The following is a 13957-nucleotide window of genomic DNA, read 5'->3' on the forward strand; positions in this document are numbered from 1 at the left end:
CACAGTTTATGTTCGACGTCGATATACATTGAAAGCATATCAGTCAGAGTTCTGTTCAAGCGCTCCGTTAGGCCATTTGTTTGAGGATGGTATGCTGTAGTTCTTCTCTGGTCTGTGTGGGTCATTCGCATCAGACATTTCATTAGGTCTGCAGTAAAAGCTGGGCCACGATCTGTAATTACCACGCTGGGTGCACCATGTCTGAGGACTATGTTGTTGATGAAGAACTTGGCAACTTCAAGAGATGTTGCAGTGTACAGCGAGTCAGTCTCAGCATAGCGAGTGAGATAGTCTGTGGCTACGACTATCCACTTCTTGTGTGCAGTCGATGTCGGAAACGGGCCTAGGAGATCCATACCAACTTGTTGGAATGGGGCATGCGGTGGTTCTATTGGCTGGAGGAGGCCTGCAGGTTTCACGGATGGAGTTTTGCGTCTTTGACACTCACGGCAAGTTTTCACATAGCGCTGAACTGATGATAACAGTTTTGGCCAGTAGTATTTTAGGTGAATTCTGGCGAATGTACGGCTGACACCCATGTGCCCAGATGTTGGCTCATCATGACATGCGTGCAGAATCTCGTTTCGTAAAGGTGCAGGTACAACGAGTAAAAACTTGTCACCATGAGGCTTGAAGTTCCTCTTGTAAAGGACCCCTTCCCGAAGACAGAACGAAGGGAGCCCTCTGGATAAAGTGCGCGGGACTTTAACGTTGAGTCCTTGGAGACGCTGTATAAGCGGCAGCAAATCGGGGTCATTTTGTTGTTGTTCAGCGATTTCTGATGCCTGGACGACGCCTAGAAACGGGAAGTCTTCTTCCTCCGGCTCACTCGTCTCCACTGGTGCGCGTGACAGGCAGTCGGCATCGCTGTGCTTTTTCCCAGATTTGTATACCACAGTAACATCGTACTCTTGTAGCCTAAGGCTCCATCTTGCTAGTCGGCCAGAGGGATCCTTAAGATTCGCCAGCCAACACAGGCAATGGTGGTCACTTACTGCTCGGAATGGTCTACCGTAGAGGTACGGCCGAAATTTACTTATGGCCCAAATGACCGCGAGACACTCTTTTTCGGTTGCAGAGTAATTTGTCTCAGCTTTCGAAAGCTTGCGGCTGGCATACGCTAGCACTTTTTCTTGGCCGTTTTGCCGCTGGACTAGAATGGCTCCGAGGCCGACGTTACTCGCATCAGTGTGAACTTCAGTTTCGGCAGTATCATCGAAGTGGGCGAGGATTGGAGAGGCTTGCAGGCGTGTTCTTAACACATCAAATGCTTCCTGTTGTTCACTTTCCCACCTAAAGGGCACCTCGTCTTTTGTCAGATTAGTAAGTGGTTCAGCAATGTTCGAAAAATTTTCCACAAATCGCCGATAGTACGCGCATAAACCCAGGAAGCGACGTACTGACTTCTTGTCTTTGGGTGTCGGGAACTTCGCGATGGCAGCTGTCTTTTCGGGATCTGGCCGAACGCCGTCGGAGCTGACGACGTGTCCGAGGAATCGAAGCTCTTCAAAAGCGAAGTGGCATTTTTCTGGCTTGATGGTCAAGTCTGCTGAACGAATGGCTTCTAATACTGTGCGGAGTCGCTCTAGATGTTGGTCGAATGTAACGGAAAATACGACAACGTCATCCAAGTACACCAAGCAGGACTGCCATTTCAGTCCCGCGAGGACAGCGTCCATCATTCTCTGAAACGTAGCTGGCGCTGTGCACAGGCCGAATGGAAGCGCTTTAAATTCGTAGAGTCCGTCTGGGGTTATGAATGCCGTCTTTTCACGGTCACGCTCATCCACCTCAATTTGCCAATATCCGCTCTTGAGATCAAGGGAGGAGAAGTATTTCGCACTCCGTAGTCGATCGAGTGTATCATCGATACGCGGCAGAGGGTATACATCCCGTTTCGTTACGCTGTTCAGTTTCCGATAGTCGACGCAGAATCGAAGGCTGTTATCTTTCTTTTTAACAAGCACTACAGGAGACGCCCATGGACTGCTGGAAGGCTGGATCACGTCATCTGAAAGCATCTCCTCCACTTGTTTCTTGATGACGTCTCTTTCCTTTTGCGATACTCGATATGGGTGTTGGTAAATCGGTCTCGTGGCTTCTTCTGTTATAATCCTGTGTTTTGCAATAGCCGTTCGTCGCACCTTAGAGGACGTTGAAAAGCAGTCCGAAAACTCTTTTATAAGGGCAAACAATCGTTTCTTTTGATATTCTGGGAGCCTATGGTTGACGTTAACTGATGCGTCGACGTTGCAGGTCTCTTGTGGAGTGGTTGGCGTTGTCGCTAAACTGCATAGTTCAGTCGCCATGCAGAACTCGTGGAAATAGGCGATAGCCATACCTTGCGCGATGTGCTGACATTCATTCCCAAAATTCGTAAGGAGGACAACTGAGCGGCCATTCGTTAAGTGAACAACACCCCTTGCCACGCAAATTCCTTTGTTTAAAAATAGCTCTACGTTTCCATCCGCTATTCCTTCGTGGTCACAAAATGCCTTATTTTCAACAAGCACCATTACACTACAGCGAGGTGGCACTGTGACGTCATCATCAACAACGCGCAGAGCAGTAAGACGTCGCTTTTCCGATTCCTCCACCGACATAGCTTGTTCTGTCGAAAACGTTACACTGGATCTGCGCAGATTAATTATGGCTCCATTGGCTTGCAGAAAATCCATTCCTAGTATAAGCTCCCTTGAACAGTCCGGCAGCACGATGAAGTCAGCAACGTAAGTAAAGCCTCTTATTTCGAGCCTTGAGGTGCATCTGCCGAGCGGTGTAATAGTGTGGCCACCTGCCGTGCGTATCTGTGCCCCACTCCATTTTGTTACAACCTTTTTCAGTTTCTTTGCCAATTTGTGACTGATTACCGAATAATCAGCGCCGGTGTCAACTAAAGCATTCAGCTCGTATCCGTCTATTTTCAACCGCAAATCTGAAGTAATCTTCGCACTGCTGCGCTTATCCTCTGTAAACATAGCATCGTCACCTTGAAACCGCAATGGAGGATCTTCGCAACTGTCGTTATCAGCGGCCTCACCTCCACAGGTCGCTTGCTTCAGTTTTCCTGGTGTGGGCTTGTAGAACGGTGCCCAGACCGTGCGGAAGAAGCACGTGGGCTGGGTGATCGGTAACGCCTGGGCGACGGCGATCTTGGCTGATGTTGGCGTGGAGTGAGTGGGCTCTGGCGCGCGGACAAGTACTCTTCGATCTCGGTTGGCCGTTCACCGTTTCGAGGGCATGGTGCGTACAACGGAAAGCCCCTTAATCCTGCCTGTCGGTAAGGGCAGAACCTATACAGGTGACCTGCTTCCCCACAATGGAAACACAAAGGCCTGCGCTCATGGTCACGCCAGATGTCACTTTTCCGGGGCCTTTGATCCACGTAGCGAGCTACACCACGGGCTCGTGGCAGGTAGGTAGCCGTCGGTTCCAGTGAACGAGGTGCGCTGCGTACCGTTTGTGGGCAAGGAGAGGCCATCGTAACTGCTGCATTGGTGTGCGCCGCGGGTTGTCTGAGTACTTCAGAGTACGTTGGTATGCGTTGGATCGGCTGTGGCGCACGCTCCGGCTCACGTATCATCTGCCTCAGTTCATCTCGTACTACGTCGACTACAGACAGTGTTGCTGTAGTGTGAGGTGCTTGCAACTTGCTGAGCTCTTCCCTGATCACCGACCTGATGAGTTCTCGCAGAGCGTCCATGTCACTTCGCTGGCGTCCAGAGCAGACATTGGCAGGTGCATAGTTTATGTCTCGATTGTACTGTCGAGCCCGCTGTTCTAGCGTTTTCTCTATGGCTGTCGCTTCCGTATGAAACTCCGCAACTGTTCGTGGTGGGTTGCGGACGAGAACGGCGAATAGCTCTTGCTTCACCCCACGCATGAGGTGGCGTAGCTTCTTGTCTTCGGTCATATGGGTATCTGCGCGCTTGAACAGGCGGATCATGTCCTCGATATACATTGCGACACTTTCGTTGGTGAGTTGGTTCCTGGATTCGAGCGCAGCCTGCGCCTTTTCTTTGCGATCCGCGCTGGCATAAGTCACCAGAGCTTGTCGCCGAAATTCATCCCAGGTCGTAAAGGAGGTTTCATGGTTTTCATACCACGTCTTTGCGAAGTCCTCCAAAGCAAAGTATACGCGGCGGAGCTTCTCTCTCTCGTCCCAACCATTCAAACGTGCCACTCTCTCAAAGAGGTTCAGCCAATCTTCTACGTCTTCATACGAGTCGCCATGAAATACTGGTGGCTGGTGAGGCTGATTTATCACCACTTGGGCTGGTGTTACATGACTTGTCATGGTGGCGGCGTCCATTGACTGAGTTCCCCTTGGCGTAAAGTGGAGTGGGCTGAATTCTGGTGAATCACCTCGAAGACGGCGACTGGTCCTCTGATGCACAGGTGTCGGCTCCGCAGTATCAACTGGCTGGTGGTCGGGGCTACGCTGTCTTGCGTTCGTAGGGCTTTGATTCATTACCCAGCACTTCCACCAGAAATGTAACGATGTTGAAGGACTGGGGGTATAATAAAACGTATTTATTAAAGGGCGAACCTGTGCCCACAACTCAAAGGGACTATGGTCGTAGCACGTTACAGCAGAACGGCAAGATGTCTTCTTCTTCTACTTCTTCAAGAAGAGTCCCAAGCGCGTGGCACACATCAGCAGGGGCCAGCTGGGTTCTCGTGCTATCATCATCGTCTCTGTGCGCGTGGTGATGGGCGCGTTGTTTGAATGCAGGCACTATGTCGTGGCAATATGACATATAAAGAAAAATGGGCATATTTATTATGACCTAACTAACCTGCACAATATTTTTTTTAATTGAAATAGGGCCTCTATGCAATACCTTTTTTTTTTTTTTTTTTTTTTGTTCAAAGGAAGTCGAAAGAACCTTGAGTAGTAGCAAGATTTGAATTTCAGCAGGATGCGAGTCAAAACCCTGAAAATATGTAACATTTCAAAAGTTATTATACTTGTAGCATATAAGCTGCCATAACTAGCTTTTAAGCTTGATAAAATGTATTAATTTTAGAGTAATATTTTCATTTAAAGGGGCCGTGCAACACTTTTTTAAGTAGCCATGGCATGGATTCACTAAAGAAGCTTATTTATTGCCTCATGAATTCACTGCCACAAATATTTTTCAGAATCATATTCAGTACATGCGGAGTTGCAAAGATTTCTCTCACGCTGCAAGTGCATTCTCTTTTCTTTTCCCGACGAAAGCACTGGAAACTAAGCAGGGAAGGATGGCACGGGGAAAGAAACTAAGTCACACATGCTTTCTGAGCTTGTGGAGTCATTTGCAAAGAGAAGAGAGCAATTAAGCTCTCTTCTCTTCCCGAAGAAGAGAGCAATGAGCTGACTTCGAGAATTTATTGTGAATCGCACGCTGCGTGCTGCTCTATAATATTTGGCTTGCGTGTCCTCGGTAGCCTTGACTACCGATCGGCAGCATTTTCCGACAATCCTTAAAAAGTGTTGCAGGGCCCCTTTAGATTTGAAGGGGGGCTTCGCGGCAAAGCGGATTTCTTCCGAGTAAGTGCTTTCACTGTCATGCAATCCTATACTGCAGCGAAACCACCTTTATTCGTTCCTTTAGAATACTTTGAAAATTTCAATAATTTAAATTCAAATCGAAGCAAATTCAAATACCCTACTATTCGTTCGAATGCTTCGAGTGCTCGAATTCTAATGCTTCGAATATTCCCACAAGTCTAAAATTTGGTGCACACAAGTCCTTCCAATAATTCACTCTGATAAATAGTTCAGCTGTCTCATATTCGGAACTATGAGCAGCTGTGGTGTCACATTTCTACTCTTGAGCAAATTTGATATGCAAGACTGCATGTGCACCTGGTAATGTTGTTCAGGTGAAGTAACTTGATCATCAACAAGATTGCAATTTATTCGAACCTCTAATAGTGAATAACTAGAGCTGTGGATATAGCAAAGTTTTGGGTGCAAACTGAATGCAAATAATTCATGTTTCTCAAATATTTTTCAATTACTTCAAAGCGAAATCGCAGAAAAAAATTTAGAGGATCCCTAAATATATTCTTAAGTGATATGAACATGAAAGCGTTTCTTTAGGCTAGGTTGATCAAGCACTGGAGCAGTGCTGCTAGGGCATGTTCTCCAGATGTCTTATAAAGAATGAGGAAGTGCAGAGGATAAATTGTGTTTGTTTATGAGATTTTGTATAACCAAAGTGGTGTCATAACATGCAGTATATCACCACGAGCCTGAATAACTTGATATTTCTCTATTTGGCAAAGAGTATTGCATACATCGCAAAATAACAGCGTTTTCAACACAATCATAGCCCTGCAGTGGTGCAACCGGGCGCTGCCATTTGAGCTCCATCCTTCATTCACAAACAAGTGCACAAAAAGCAAATGTATGAAGCTTATTTCGAGGGCCCAGATTGGGACCATCTGCCATGTTGTTCCAGCGCGCCTTGTTTAGGGAGAGAGTCATCCGTGGCTTGTGCATCGCGAGGTCACGGCTGTTGAGAATCGCGCTATTTGGTGACATGTACACACTCCTGTGTTGATTGGTCAACGATCATTTAGAATATCATAACGCTTTAGTTTGGTAGCTAGTTCAATCATGAGATTACCATAGCGCCGTGCTTTTCGTGAACATCACAGATACACGTTTCAGACAAACTGGACCCTAAATAGAGACTATGCTTATTAAAACTTTGGACTTCATGACAAAGACCCCCTCGAGATGGCTCCTATTCTCCGTGATCGTGTGTGACATACTTCAAAACATCGAATACCGCAGCCACACATTGCGAGCGAGCTTACAGCAATCGTGCATGGCATACTTTAAGATATCAGTCACCGTGACCATACATAACGTGAGCAAGCTTACTGCTCGGAGTCGTGGCAAGGCTTCACTCCAGTTACGACGCTGATTCACGCAATGAATCCGAACTTTGTGGGCAAGGGCATTGTGCTAGTGGACGTGCGAAAGCGAAGAAGCCACAATATGCTTCGTCACAAGCAACGGATAGCAACCCCCACTGGCTCTTCAAAACCGTAGATAGGCATCTTAAGCATTGGCAGTGAAACCCAGCTAAGCTCGTCGTGCAGTGACTGCTTGGAGCACCGATGGAAGCGGCAAAGTTTCACACATGGACGCCCCAAAACACAAGACCGATAACGCTGGAGGCCAATTTTCGCCTTTATGCTCATTTCTGAAAGTTAGAATACTTCGAATAATAAAATTCAGGTACAAATCGAATTGGGTAGCATATCTATCAGAAAAACATTGTAAAGTTCGAATATTCGCATAGCCCTATGAATAAAATGATACATAGAATGCATACAAATATTAACCTAGTTTCTTACTACATAAAGTGCGCTCTTCAAAAGCTTTGAATATGATGTCACTACAGAAACCTTAACGTATCTGATACTCAATACAAGATATGGTATTCAATTAAAAAAACATCCTCCGTCATAGGAATAGCATAAGACAAAAGTGAAACATGTCTTCACAAGGGTACTTGAGTGTTTATTGTACATTGTTTTGCTGCTGAAGCAAAGCAATGAACGCGATAGCAACAAATTGGAATGTCACGTGAAGAAAGGCAAGCAGATCGAAACTTGCAGTGTGCTGCTTAAGTAGAACACACAACGAAAGGGACACACACCCTGAACAAGTGCGATCTAACAACTGTCACAGCATGATCGACCCTTAAAGCACACTGCTGAAACAGAAAGGACACGTGAAATGAACGCACAAGTACACCCAGGTCGAGTGTGAACTAACAACTGTCACAGTTAGCTTCTTGTGTTCGATCAGCGCGCTCCTTTCGCAAATGCGGCGGATGCAGCGAGCAAAGAGCTTTGTGCGCTTGTAACTTCAACACCTACTTTGCCGTGAAAGTACAAGATGTAGGTACACCCCCTCCGATCAAAAGATTTCTTTTCAGAATTTCGAAAGCACCACTCTTGTTGCAAGAAGGCAGACGGTTTGTGATAAAAATGCACTATAAAATGCAGCTTGTAATAGCGACTTGTATTTCCCGCATTAACTCACTAATACGTCATAGATTTGGACAGTACCTAGTGGGGCCTACAAAGATTTTAATAGGTAAAATGAAGTAATTATCCCCTCGGCATCAAGAGGCATAACATACCAACTTTCACAAAAAATTTATCAAGCCGATGCCTCTAAAAGAAAATGCTTTGAAATTAGTGACATCATCACGATGACATTCGTGTGAAGAAATTTCAACACAAATTTTAAAAACGAATCTTTGACGTTTGTTTGCTCCTTGAATAGTGGATTTACACATGCTGAATAAATACAAATAAAGTGCTTCAAGCAATAACTAGCACATTTCAAGTGGCACACTGCTTCACCCGAGTTTCCCTCTAAGCTTCATAATTTTGAGACCACAAAAAAAAAGTCGTGTCAAAACACTCGCAACTTACACAACATGCGCTCCAGCCTGTCTGGTCTGAACAGTTCAATGCAGAAGTTGCGCCGATCAATCTTAAGCTTGCTCTTTGGGTCCAAGCAGAGCTGGTCTGGCTCCACGAACGTGCCTGGAAATAAACGCAACACTGCTTAGCCACTGCTAAAATGTGAGCCTAATTACACTCGTGTTTTAGGCACAGAATCAAAGTGCTGTACGTCTAGGAAGGTGTCAGAATTTCCTTCCATTCTCTCAGAGCAGCAAAATATAGTAAAATCCTATTACCGTATTTACTCGATTCTACCGCACCCTCGATTGTAACGCGCACCCGATTTCCAACGCGAAAAAAAAAAAAAAAACGTAAGACATCGATTGCAACGCGCACCCATTTTTCTCGCTGGCCCGCACGATCACACCACTCGAAAAAACGACTTCTTTCGGGAGCGTCTTCCATTTAAATATGAGGTACGGGCGAAGCTTGTGCCCATCTGACGTGTAACAGAGCATTGCCGTCACTGTAGTTTTACCGTGGACCGATGTCAGCACGCGAACTTGCTTCGCCTCCTTCTTCTCGACGGTTGTGGTGCCAGGCATGTCGAAGTAAAGAGGCGTCTGATCGGCATTCCCGATTCGCCCAAGCAGGTAGTTGTTGTTGTGCCGCAAGTTTAGGACGAACCTCTGAAAACTGTGAAGCTTTTCATCGCACTCCTCCGCAAAAGTTTTCACATATGCATGTTCCCCTTCGGAGAGAAAAGTTTTTCCTCTTCATAAAGTTAGTTATCCAGCACCTGCTCGCTTCAAACTGGCTCCGCATTAGACCTTTTTCTAAGACTAATTGCATAGCCCGCACTTGGAGCAGTTCTGTTGTCACGGGCCGCTGTGCCGCTCGCTGCTCAAGCACATACTCGCCGAGCAGCTCTTTAATTTGCGGAAACCGACCCTGTTGTGGTCCACTGAAGCCTTTGCGTGAAGCTTTGCTGTCAACAATCTTCTGCTTTTGTTTCCGCCGGTCCCGCACGCACGTTTCGTGAACTCCGAACGACGGCGATGCGGCCCGATTTCCGTCCGTTTCTGCACACGCGATGACTTTTCTTTTAAAAGCTGCATCGTGGTGCACTCAGGTTTTTGGAGTCGGCCCTTCCACGCCGTCGATGCTAAGGCACTACTAGATGACGAACTCCTCAGCACACGTGCGAAGTGCCGCACATGGGAAACACATAGGCAGAAATGGCCGACGCGCCATGCCGACCACGTAGGGGGCGGCCATTTTGGATTTGCCGATGGCAATAGATTGACCGTAATTTTTTTGTTCGTACTCGATTCTAACGCGCATTAACTCGCTTAACCGGAAAAAAGGTGCGCGTTAGATTCGAGTAATTACGGTATTATGACTTGAAGTACTACAGTTAGCCATACAATGACAAGCTAAGATGCAGCTACAACAAAGCTGAAAATCACAATCTATAGTATTGTCAAAACAAAGATAACATTCCCGCAGCCAGAACTTAGAAAGCACATACAATAGACTCTAAGCAATCAAAATTTTTTTTAAACAAAACTGCTGCTCAAATTAAACAACTGCCTCTAATACGATAGGTTCTGTACCTGAATTTTGTGACTCTGTTTACCTCACTCCAGTTAAGCGAAACAGCTCAGGCCCGTCTCACATAGTTGGTTATGACTGGCTGAGAAACAGGCCTTGCATTCAACTAACGGCTATACTCCACAGTCTTGAGAGCTCCTCAACAATATCTGAAAAGCCACAATGTTGCTGGAAGCAGCTTTACATTATCTGATCTTGAAACAGCATTGCGGCATCGCCGTTGTGGGCAACGGTCTACTACAGCCTGGGCCAGAGCATTATACTGTCCCAACAAATGCTGGCCACATCTAACTGCTCCTCCGACTCGCACCGTTCCTTTTTCTTGGAAGCATCAGGAGCTTAGGCTTCAAGATAAGTTCACCGCAAACAGGAATCTTCACTGTAGGCACATGTATTCGCCTGTGATGTGCCATTACAGTGGAGAAAGTGGATGGTCAAAGGTAAAAGGAAGGGACGCCGACCTAAAAGATCTCTAAGATAACAGACATTTTAAAATAACAGACATCTGTCATTTTCAGGTTCTCTTTTGTCAGCGTTTTCCTTTTACGTCTGACCATGAGCATGCCCAACCCGATGAGTTTTCGTCGGACTCTTGACTTCAGAAGGCAGATGTTTCTTCCACTTTTATAGCAGTATGTACAGCATAAACATAAACACCGGTGATCCGCTCCTAGAAAAAAAATGAACCACTTTCTCTGATCTGATTAATGGCCATCAGCACACTTCAGTTTAACGCAATAAAATAAAAAAACAATAGTTGTGGATTTCTTTTGAACGTACGGTTTTACAGTATGGTATGGCACGCGATTGCTGCTGTAAAATTACCTTCTCAAGTGAACCGAACGCAGAAAAATAAGTCTACTCATTTTCTACAGCCTCCGAAACTTTCTAGATTTAAAAGTTTGTAAAGAGTACTGGAATACTGTAATAATCGAATATTCAAAGCCCTTAAGTATCCACACAGGCTACTTGCTAAGCAATGTGATGAAATATGCAGAAGCACAATGGGGCATCGTTTCATTTTACGATTTTGGGGTTCCTACAAACAGAAAGTTAATAAATAATGAAACAAAAAATGTCTCCACAGAGAAAAAAATATACTGAAGGAATATGTCGCTATTATTTTACCAAGCTTCAAAAGATCAAGGAGGGAAACGATCAAACTCACCACCAATGACAATTGTGAGCACATTCGACCGCTCCCCCACAATATCCATGGCACCAGTGACAGCTGCGTTAGTCACACGCTCACAGCCACTGACGTCAAGCAGCCTCAGATCACGACACAGTTCCACGAGAATCAGCACCCCTGCAATATCAGCGATTTAGATGATTACATTAGAAAAATTCACCTACTATGCAGTTCTAAAAAATAAATAGCATTCAAATTACTGATACACACCAGATGCATAGAAAGAATAACAACATCACACATTGAAACAACACACATTGAAACAAGCAACATGGATTAAATACTACAGTCGGCGACCGTTTTTTCGGACGCCCTATATTTTGGACCTGCCTCAATATCCGGACTTTGCCATGGCATCATCACGCGCTCCATAGAGTCAATGTATAACACCGACTGAAATTTCACACGTTTTAAACACTTATCCTGCGATTTTCCGAATTTTTTTTCTCTTGATCGCAAGTCAAAAACTACCGCAATTCGACGAAAACACACTCAACACTGCTGCTTTTTTTTTTTTTTTTGCAGCCTCGAATCCGCGTCACATGTACCATGTGGTCAGGTCAGCTGATCTCGCATATAGCCTTGATAGCAGGCACGTACCACTTGACCGTCGGTGTTCTCTAGTGTTGCCATTAGGCACTTTGTTGACAGTCTCCGAGCAAGTCGTTCATTAGTCACCTGTGCAGCTGTTTGCATGGCCGCTTGAACAAGGAATCGTGATTTTTATCGCCACTTTCGACCAATGGCACCGACACCGCCAGCGCCGCGCGCCTCCTCGTCAATAGCTTTGAAGCGAGGAAAATAGTCGATTGATGATGGAGAAGAAGGCCGCCATAACCAGGCAAGTGTCAAGTGGCAGGTCACAAGCAGACGTCGCAAACAGTTTGAAATCTCCAAGCAGACGATCTCGGACTACCTTAAGGACAAGGTGAATCCTAACAGCTGCCAAGAAGTTGCCTGGAGCGCGACTAAAGAATGTAAGCCAAGGTGCTCACCCAAAACCGGAGGAAGCTCTCCTCATATGGCTGAAAGGCATGATTGCCTAACAGGTGCCAGTGTCCGGCGATGTTCTGAAGAGAAAGCAGACACCCTGGCGCTTCAAATGTATATTGAGGGGTGTAAATTCAGCGATGACTGGGTCCAAAATTTCAAAAAAAGAAATGACTAATGATTCAAGAAAATGTGTGGTGAGAGTGCCACGGTCAACCAGTCGGCTGTTGAAAGTTATTGCTGAGGTCAACTGCAGTCCTTGCTCCGGTAGTTCGCACCGGAAGATGCATTTAATTGCGACGAAACGGGGCTGTTTTATAAGTTGCTACCTGAAAAGACCCTCGCTTGAGCCGGGAACCCCTGCCACGGAGGCAAGCATAGCTAGGAGCACCTGACAGTCCTTGTTGCCAGCAACATGCTGGGTACAGAGATGCTTCCAATGCTGGTTACCGGAAAATCAAAGAATCCCAGATGTTTCAAGGGAGCGCGCATTCCTGTATTGTACAAAGCCAACAAGAAGGCTTGGATTACACAGAAGCTTTTCGAAAAGTACATTCACATGCTGGACAAGAAGTTTGAGCGGCAGGGACACAAAGTTTTAATGATGATGGACAATTGCGCTGCAGCGCATGGCCATTTGAAGGACCTCAAAGCCGTGCAACTGGAATTCTTGCCGCCAAACACGACATCACTCTTACAGCCCATGGATCAAGGCATTATCCGCACGCTCAAACAGCTCTACCAGTCACGCGTGCTTAGTCACGTGGTCCTATGCGTGGACAATGGCAAAACATACTCAGTTGACTTGCTCTCAGCACTTGGCATTCTTTTAGATGCATGGAAAGCGGTTACTGAAAGCACAATCTGCAATTGTTTCCTCGACGCGGGTTTCGCGGTCTGGGATGGAGTGCCGTTGTCATCTGATAACAGTAGTGAATGTGATCAGCTGTGTTCATCTGCTGATCTCATGGTACATTTGCGCGCTGCAGGCACCGTTCCCATGAAAGTGACACAGGAGAAATTTACTAATGATGACAGCAAAATCGAGCTCTGTGCTGAGCTGTCCGACGTTCGCCAGGTGCTGAAAGACGATGACTCGGGCTCCGACACGGAAGAATTAGTGATGGCACTACCTATGGGTGCTGAACTAACGCGAGCGTTCGTTGTGCTTTCCGCTGTGTACAGTGAGAACACCACCCTCGCCGATATGCAAACTGACCTGTCGGTACGGCAACGTAATGGCCCGCGGGAACGTATTTAGCACTTTTTCAAGCCCCTCGGTCAATAAAGTGACCTTTTTTCGTTTTTTGCGTGAATTCGTTTTTTCGGGCACTTTTTCGGCCCCTTGAGAGTTCGAAAAATCGGTCGGCGACTGTAATCAAATCCTTTCTAACAATGTATCATAAGTTACCTTCGCCCCATTCCAGAACTTAATTTTCCATGGATATGACTGTAATTTACTGTTTAATGCCAAGATCGAAACATGGACTGGATTCACTGTTTTCTAAGGGTACATATATAGGAAATTGTTTTTTTTTTTAACTCCTTTGGCAGTTTTCGCTGAATAAACTTTCGTACGACGCTTTCCCTCCGCCAACTCTTTTTATCAAAGGCATGTTTTTATCAAACTTTGATGACGCTTAAGCATGGCAAATGAGGAAAGACACTGGTCATTTTATGACGGTAGTTTCATCAAATGCACTGTCCATACATAACAATTAATTTTACATAGTGACC

General features: G+C 45.9%; 1 protein-coding gene across 1 annotated transcript in view; it reads right to left on the bottom strand.

Moving 5' to 3' along the window:
- Positions 1-13957, bottom strand: part of LOC119172108 (putative RNA-binding protein EEED8.10) — a 63079-nt gene that overhangs the window by 5728 nt on the left and 43394 nt on the right. Inside the window, exons 17-18 of the mRNA XM_075889993.1 lie at positions 11207-11347; positions 8452-8565 (exon numbers count right to left, since the gene is read on the bottom strand). Coding sequence (XP_075746108.1) covers positions 8452-8565; positions 11207-11347 — 255 coding nt within the window. The remainder of the gene's footprint in view (positions 1-8451; positions 8566-11206; positions 11348-13957) is intronic.

This window comes from Rhipicephalus microplus, chromosome 3, assembly GCF_043290135.1.
Source record: "Rhipicephalus microplus isolate Deutch F79 chromosome 3, USDA_Rmic, whole genome shotgun sequence".
Lineage (NCBI taxonomy): Eukaryota > Metazoa > Arthropoda > Arachnida > Ixodida > Ixodidae > Rhipicephalus > Rhipicephalus microplus.